We start from the raw sequence: 8,945 nt of genomic DNA, 5'->3' as shown, positions 1-8,945 counted from the left end.
GAGTCATGGATGATTATTATGATCATTGGTTGGTGTATCATACTCAACATTGCAATTCTATATTGGGACTGAGAGTCCTGGATGATTATTACGATCATTGTCGATATTATACCATGCTTTATTGTGTTTTCTTGCTGGGTTTCAGCTCACGGGTGCTATGTGGTGCAGGTAAAGGAAAAAAAAAGCTGGACCATCCTTGAGTTGGAGAGCTTAGGTGATGAGGTGTACATATGCAGCTGCTCAACCATCACGGCCGAGGTTTAAAGAGGAACTAGGGTTAAACCCTGTTTTGCCGCGTAGAACGGCCTGTTGTAAATATTTTCTTGTAGTAGACTCTGAAAATTATAATTTTGGGATCTCAACATATATATTATACGTTCTAATGAAACGTTATATCTTATCAAAACTTTTAATCCCTAAACCGCTAATCATACTTGGTACACGATTTTGGCCAAATGACTCGATTAGCGAGTTTAGCACTATTTAGAAGGCACACCGTAATAGTCCATGAAGTTTAGGGCGTTACAACAGTCATAATCAAATCCAAATATAGACCCTATTGCCCAACATAATGTGGTTAAGTTGTTCCAATTCCAATCCTCACCACGTAATTGTTTGCTTAGCTTCTTTAGCATCTGATTTATACAAGGATAAACAACATAAGATAGAATTTATAATGAAAATAACATATAACACATCTCTTGTAAGACTAAAATTAGAGTATGGATGTTCATCTCTTGTAATTTTCCAAACTAAAATGCATACTTTCTGTTTTAATTATAGAATGAATCGTGGACAATAATCAGCAGCTAGGCCAATCATCCTTGTAAAGCATCAGTCCTATCAAACCAAACAACAAAAAGAGAGCTCGTAATCAATAATTAGACTATAAAATTGTTGTAAAATAAAGAATTATGTTGTAAAGTTAAGAAACAAGCCAAAAAATGAAACGCAAAAGCTAAAAGTCAAGTATTTAAGCATGATGAATATAGTGTTTACAACAAGAGAATTCAGGGAAAAGCTACTTAAATATTTTATCTCATGAATCTTGATTATCTTTGCTACGGATGAGTAACTAGCATGGATAGAAAGAATTAAAACGAACCCTTCCAGTGGATTCGGCTGGGGAGGGTGGTGTGCCAAGCTAATCAGTCATGAGATCCAATTGGTGTATCACATTTTCCCAACGAAAAAGTGGTTTTCCTATAAGCATTTCAACAAATACATCCTATGCTCCAAATATCTATTGCAGGAGTGTACTGAAGACAAAAAGTAGAGGTCTTAGACTCTTAGTATTAGAAAAAAGTACTAAGCAACCATACACTTGATATGATATAGAGTAAGAAGGTAACATAAAAATTAACATTGGCCAATCCCCTCAAAGATATTGGAAAATACTTAAAAGCATTGCTACATGTTAATTGCCAATCAAAAACAATCTCGGCAACTATTCTTTTACCAGAAATAAGTATGAGAGTACATAATAGGTAGACTGAGCCATTGTCAATTTGTCATATAAATAAAATGAAGAGCAATAGATCAATGGTGCTGAGAGAAACATGTATTTTGGTGATTCAAGCTTATAGACAAAATAATGATGGCCACATACCAGTAGTATATACAGTAGAAGAAGCCAATACAACATGCCAACTCATATATACATATATTGCAAGGGAACAATGCTTGAAAAAAAAAAGTATTGGAGTATACTGTGGAATCAATTAATAGAAGAAATTGAAGAAACAACATGAAAGAACTTCAAAAGATCATCAGAAAATCAACAAAAAAATGCAACACTTTATGCATATGTCATCATCCAATCAATAGAAATTGAAAATAAAATCACAAAGATCAATCCCAGCTTACTTTTGAGAAAAATTGACCCACAAAGTTCTGGAGCACAACACCATCGAGTGGCAACATAGTCCTTAAAAAAAATGAAATTTTCAATAAGAAATGCAATTTAACAGACTGTTGTTCAGATATTGGAACTAAATAAACTGACCATTATTTGAAAAACGGTGTAGTTTTTCAAATAAAAATCTAATTAGGGGAAAGAAATCCAACTTGAACTTCTCATCTCCAAGTGTACTTTCTTTCACAATTTCAAAGATTAATATCAAGCTCTCTCTTGAAACTTGCCCTTTTGCAAATAGAATTTACAGTGGTATATAGGAATGAAGCAATTGAAAAATGAAAAGCAAAACTTATTCAGTAACAACCAAATGTACTTTTCCTTGCATACTTTTTTATGATTAATATCAGGCTTTTTATCCCCTTAGATTAGAAGGACACAATAAATAAAGGAAACTCACTTTGGACAATTCCAATCACCTTTCTTCATTTCAATATCACTTCCTCCAGACTTCTTTGGTCCCTCAGCTTTGCACTTCAGGCAACAGATATTTCTAGCAAAATTAGTGAAATTGCATCTGCAGCACATCAAAAGGGAATCAACCATGAGTTTAGGCAAAAACAAAAGAGAAAAAGGGACATTAAGAAACAGAAAAATTGAAGAAACTGTAGCTGTGGCACATCAAAAGGGCATCCATTCCAAGATTGAATTAAATATATATGAAAACTATAAACAATATCATACTGTGTGAATTGAAAAACAGGGGTGAAAATAATACATTAATACAGCAGTTGAAAATAATAAATAGCTTCTGTAAAGTCTCTTAGTTATAAAGCATAAACTTGTCTGCAAATAATTAATTTCCAAGAGAAACAAGTCAAAAACACATAATGAACGCTTAATACAGCAGAAAGAATGAAATCATGTTTCTCTTTCGCAAGAGAGAAGAATACAGAGGAAGTTATGCCTGCAAAACATGTTACTGATGCAACTCTCACCTTGCAGAACACATAGAGGTGGTTCAGAAGTAACTACAGACACTTAAAAGTCCAAGCTAAATTAATAAACTGAAACTTCAGGGGCAATAATCAATCTTTAAAAATCCTACCTAAATTAATAAACCTAAACTTCTGTCAATTCTTGATAATTAATATTACAAGGGTTGTTAAACAGATTAACAGCTTGTAGAGAAAGAAAAAAGAATGATAATGAATTGTCTTTTCTTAGTTACAAGACTATTTGATGCAAAAATAGAAATACCAAATAAATACACAAGATGAGGAAAATTAATCACCTAACTTAATGGTCATTCTAAACAAACTAGCATCTTCCCATTCTTTCAAGGATGTAAAATTTGAGAGAACTAAAAAACAAGGCTCATGCATGCATTAATTTAGATTTGTTCAACTTAATCATGGGTTGGTTTCCATTTCTGCTTTGATGTTGTGTATTTGCTGCTATGCTAAACCATCTAAGGGTTTCTCCTTTTCTTGCTTCTTCACTTCTTCTCACTCTTGTTGACTTACCAAGTAGGAGAAAAAAGATATATATATAGTAAACCTAGTATTTTTAGCTTCTTTGATTTGATTTAAGTAAGTTGTAACTTGTGATTTTGGATTAGTGTGTTTGGTTTTAGTTTCTATGGTGTGGAGTAGTGTAAATAGTATAGGTGCAAACTGGGGGACAAAAGCCAGTACTGTAGTGAGGCTTCTGAGACAGAATGGGTTTCAAAGGGTTAAGCTTCTTGATGCTGAGTAGGACACTCTTAGGGCTCTGGGTAGAGATTTTGTATGTGCATACTTATTTTTGTTAATATTGTCACATCTTAATCTTTTCCTGTTCCTTTGTTATTTCAGGTTTTACTCCAAAAAAATCCAAACATCACATATTAGTAGAATGGGCAGAATTTTGATAAAATATTTTTTAACTTAGATATTAATTTATCTTCCATCAGTTTTTTGACATATTTTTTCAAAAAAAAATTATGTATTAGGTTCTTTATTATACGTATGGATATGATGAGAAAATAATTCACGTTTTAAGAATTATTCAAGTGGCCGGGATGAGGATGACTTCATGCAATATTTGATTCTCTATCAATTTTGTTCTATTATTCCAGTCTGATATATTTTAAACGCATTAATACAGTATGGTCGAATCAGACTATCCAAAGAAACAATAATATATATATATATATCACAATATTTCTTTATTCTCTCTCTAAATCATGATAAGATCACTATATATAAATATGTGTGTGTGCATATATATATTTATATATTAAGTATTTGTTGCATTTGATATGTCTACACAGAACTGAATTCATATAACTCAACAACCATCAGAAGAGATTCAAATGTATTAGAAAATAAATTCAAATGTGAACCATAAAAGTTTAAATCAATATTCACTAAACTGTACCTGATTTGGCCAAAACAATTTAATATTTTTTGGAAAGAGTGGTGATATAGACAGCAAAGCACCTGCAGAGCAATACCAACAAGAGATATATTAACTACAGAAATGTAATACATCCATGAACAAGATACAAAATTCCTACAAATTAGTAGAATGTAATAAAAGTAGTACACTTTGATTCATATCATTTTACTAGTAATTCAGGTTGTTGAAAATATTTTTCTCATTAGCATAAAAATACCATTTGATGAACCTAAAAGTAACATAATAAAATTGACCCACAATTTTTCATACAAACCAAAACCAAATTGAACTTCGAACCCAATTTCCAAATCACAAAGGCTAACCATTCTGACTCATCTCACCTCCTTAAGAACTCATTCACAACCAATATCAGTAAGCTGTAATCCATCAAAATACATAATATTTTAGTAACAGTCTCAAATTTGAAGAAATAGAAACATAAGAAAAAAAAAATCAAATAAAAGAAATGAGATAACAAATTACTTGAGCTCTGAATTCATATATAAGGTAAACGTCATATATAAAATAAAAACCTATATATATTTATATATAGTTGTGGCATTATTGAAAATTTTAAATTCTTTCATTAGTAATAACTTGGTCAGTGAATATCAGGTGTTGACAGGCAAAACCGTCCAACTTTCCTTCACATTGAAACCACTATATCAAGTATGTACTAGCTATTTGGTTCACCAACTGCCAACAAACACAATATATGTCCTTATTTTTCAACAACCTGCAATTATATGTTTAGTTGATTTCCTTATTATGTGCATGTTATTTATTTATTTCCTTGAGGAGAGGAGATGAGAGAATTTCTCAAATTTTTGTTATAGTTATAAAATGAATAATTTTCTCTTAGATAAACATACTGAGATAAACATACTTATTTTCTTTTTAGTATTTTGTTGAGGCATACTAATCAAAATTAGAATTACCGGATTTTTATGCATGATGCAGAGTAATTGAAGGGAGTTTCACATAGGATCGATGATATTATATGATTAACTCTCAAAGATTTCAGCAGAAGATGAGATAATGCCAACTTTCAATATTGTGACATACATATATACTTATATATATCGGCTTTGTTTAATTTGGTTAATTTGACTCTTTGCTGCCATTATTATGATAGCGTGTTTAATTTGTGAGAATGTCAGTGTTGTATTTAATCTTTCTCCTTTGTTTATCTTCATTTGAACAAAGAATTATAATAATCTTTTTCCTTTCCTTCTGTCTTTTTTGTGTCTGTGAGCGCACTATACTTCTAATCTTAGTTTTGGTTGAAGTATGTAGCTTCCTTTTATTGCAGCTTACATTTGTTCTTTTTACTAAATTATTTTGGGTATTTTTTTTGTTTAAGAATTCTTATTAATAGATTTGGTGATTTGCTATATGCATAATCTTATGCATTATTCACTCAAAGCACATATCAAATATACTGATCTTCACCAAGCTACTTTTATATGCACATATACACATATATGTATGTGTGTGTACTCATGTATCTATTATATAAATTCTTGACTACAAACTTGTCAACAAACACACAAAGCAATTGTCTTTTCTCTCTGTTTTTAGCTCTGCTACATTTTGCTTAAGTAAAACCAAGGCTTTCTTATTATAATATGAATGAATACCATCATTCTAATCCACTGAATACTAATTATACATATATATAGGAATATTATCATTCCACTCAACTCCCTCCTAACTCGTAAGAAGTCTTTCTTGGCATCTTCTTGGAACCACAGCTAAAGCAAATAATAATGATCCTTATTCAAAACACAGATTTCAAAGAATTACCAACTTCAATTTGTGTGCTATACAATTTGGAAACACCATTGTTGGAAGAGTAAAGAGAATGCTCATCATTACATTTTCATATTTTCTGATTGCAAGAGACTTTGGCAGTAGGAAGGTGAGACAGTAAGTGTTCTTTATTTTCATGTGTTTTCTTTGATCCATGTAATGATCTTTATTTGTGCATTTCATAACAAACTAATTCTAAAGTTTTCTTGTAAAAACAAAGATGTTGTAGAGTTTTATGCATGTATTGCTATATTATATACATGTTAAATAGTTTCATTGACATAGGAATTATTTCCCATTTTAAGACATTTTTTCACCAATTTCTTTTTTCTTGACTAAAAAATATGCAAATTTTTGGCCTAGGAAGGTGTAGGAATTAATAGAAAACATGGCTGAGAATTTTACTATTATGAGACAATATTATATTATTATGAGAGAAATAGTTATTTTTGGTTTGTAGGGTGTACGTTTGGTTGTATTTGAGATACATTTTATTGTGTGATTTTGGATTATTCAGATTTCATGATTTGGAAAGAGCCTACTCTGAGTTGATGTAGTAACTGAGGGGAGTGCTACCACTGGTGTTTCTTATGGTTACTCCAGATGATGATGCTGAAAAGGGATTTCAGAAGAGAACTATTTTGATTAAGAGATGAAAAGATTGAACATTTTTATTTTTTGGGGGTAATTTTGTCTTCATTAATCTTTGATTTGGTTTGACACCAAAGCCAAGTGGATTAGAAGGTTGACATGTCATTTAGTTTTGTTGAAGACATTTATGTGAAAATGGAACATAATCATAAACATAAGTCTTACTCTAAACAAAACTATATCAGTACTTTAAAAAAAAAGAAGCTATATCACTCATTGTAACTATTGTATAAATAAATGCATTAAAGTAACATTATATGTTATTTATATGAATATAGCTCTTAGAATACCCTTAGGAACAAAAAGAGCTCCATACCAGTTGATTAAGAGCTTTTGTATCTTCTGATAGAGATAGGCGATATGCAGAAACATCATTATACTCTACAACAATGAAGTAATAGTTTACAAATGAGATATACTTCAAACTTTTACAAACACGACTATTTAACACTAAGAAAACCATGGAAAGTTTTCATTTAGACTTCAAAATTCTATTAACTTAAAACACTAATATAGCTATAATTTTTCAAGCAAGGATAGTGATAACTAAACTTGTTGAAGTAGCACTAATGAAATTTAAGTTGAGTTTTTATGTCCCACGACATAAAAGCAACATTCCATCATTATTCTCACAGAACCATCAAAATAGAAAAATAAATAAATAAAAACGATGAAAATAAAAAATTCGCATACCAATTGGACTTTCAATTGCACCCCTCTCTGTTAACACCCAAATTCCTGGTCCTTGCACTTCCGCTTGCTCATCCTATGAATATTTATTAATTATTATGCAAATATAGAAATAAAAAACAGAATGAACTGCACTTCAAATCTCAACCCTCGTACATGTATTGATTAAAATGTACATGCATTCAGGTCATTTCTCAAGCAAAATTTATTCAATTGCCACTCAAATTCCACAAAGCTAACATGATAATCGCATCTCAAACAAAATTTAACCAGAAAAATTACAAATAATACACCAGCTACATTTAAGTCCCGTACATACATACATATATATATATATATAAAAAGAATTAATCATTTTCCGCAAGAATAGAAATGAAAAAAAGTGTGTTCACAGGAAAAACCTCGAGTGAGAATGTAGATAGCGCCACAATGGCTTCTTCCACAGGAACAACCATAGTAGTAGTAGCAAAGGTCTTAGCTACGATCTGACAAAAATTGAATCATCGCAATTCAGCAAACATTTTGAGTAGAAGTAGAAAATGGAATTGCTCAAAGTAGTCAACACATTCTCTTCACACACACATATATATGTATAATTATCCAAAATTCATGGCTTACCGGATAACTTGGGAGAGAGGAGATCGGAAGAGAGTGAGTGAGTCACATTAGGAGACGTTGCTCTGAACTCTGGCTCGTCTCCTCTGCTTAGTTAGCGCTGTCCGAATGGGGGTGGTTAGAGAAACCACTAATATTAATGATTCAATCAACTATTGAAATCCATCAAACCCATTTTAGAAATTTCCCAGAAACCATCATCCAAATTGAATAAAAACCCAATTTTTTTTCTAAAAAAAAAAAAAAACATCTCGTACCTCATTGAAGAATGATTTGGGTGGGCTTGGATTCTCAAGAACAGTGGGCAGAGCACTAACCACCAAGCTAGCTCCATCTGTCAATCTTCTTCGGCTTCCATGGAAACCGCCGCACATCATCGTTGTGAGCCACCGCACGCCGCCATGAGTGTAGTCGTGGTCTCCCATGGAAGTGAGAGAGGAAGATAGGGGAGACATGGAGCTTGAGAGGAGATGATTTGAGAGAAATAGAGAGAAAGATGAAGGGGCGGCTGAGAGGAGAGAGGCACGTATAGGAAGAAAAAGGGATTTAGGGATTTTTACTTTATTAATATTTTTTAATATAAAAAGTTTTAAATAGATAAGAGAGAAACAGGGAGAGAAACATGAAAATTTAATGTTGGCGCCCAAAATTTGGAGTCACCCACTTTTTACCAAGCATAATACTTTTTTAATTCTATTAGATTTTAGTGTTATCCTATGCCCTTTTTGGTGTAGTGGCATGACACTACAGTGTCCAAGGAGAGGGTGCTCCTACTATACTGTATGCTGGCTGGCTTGAGTATCAATGTGGACCAGTTGATCTCCAAGCAGATTTTTAACTGTGCCAAGAAGAAAAAGGGAAAGTTGTTCTTTCCATCACT

The 8,945-nt window shown here is 31.9% G+C and overlaps 1 protein-coding gene across 11 annotated transcripts; it reads right to left on the bottom strand.

Annotated features, from left to right (window-relative positions):
• Positions 1 to 342: 342 nt before the first annotated feature.
• On the bottom strand, positions 343 to 8,609 carry LOC133777943 (uncharacterized). 11 transcript variants are annotated; one of them, XR_009868918.1, is made up of 11 exons: positions 8,323 to 8,609; positions 8,069 to 8,165; positions 7,852 to 7,935; positions 7,454 to 7,526; positions 7,077 to 7,141; positions 4,277 to 4,338; positions 2,316 to 2,432; positions 1,867 to 1,927; positions 1,106 to 1,259; positions 766 to 840; positions 343 to 635 (listed from the first exon to the last, which is right to left on the bottom strand). XR_009868918.1 is itself a non-coding variant. In XM_062217706.1 (9 exons), the coding sequence occupies exons 3-9, from the start codon at positions 7,903 to 7,905 to the stop codon at positions 835 to 837; spliced, it is 438 nt and encodes a 145-aa protein (XP_062073690.1). In that variant the 5' UTR covers positions 7,906 to 7,935; positions 8,069 to 8,165; positions 8,323 to 8,609; the 3' UTR covers positions 343 to 834. The 11 variants fall into 11 exon arrangements, 3 of the variants coding, with proteins under 3 accessions (XP_062073690.1, XP_062073691.1, XP_062073692.1); XR_009868917.1 differs by having other exon boundaries at positions 343 to 840; positions 8,069 to 8,217; XR_009868916.1 differs by having other exon boundaries at positions 343 to 840.
• Positions 8,610 to 8,945: the final 336 nt, after the last annotated feature.

This window comes from Humulus lupulus, chromosome 5, assembly GCF_963169125.1.
Source record: "Humulus lupulus chromosome 5, drHumLupu1.1, whole genome shotgun sequence".
In the NCBI taxonomy this organism is placed as follows: Eukaryota; Viridiplantae; Streptophyta; class Magnoliopsida; order Rosales; family Cannabaceae; genus Humulus; species Humulus lupulus.
Note: the sequence above shows the minus strand (reverse complement) of the source record. Positions and strands in the feature narration are given on the sequence as shown.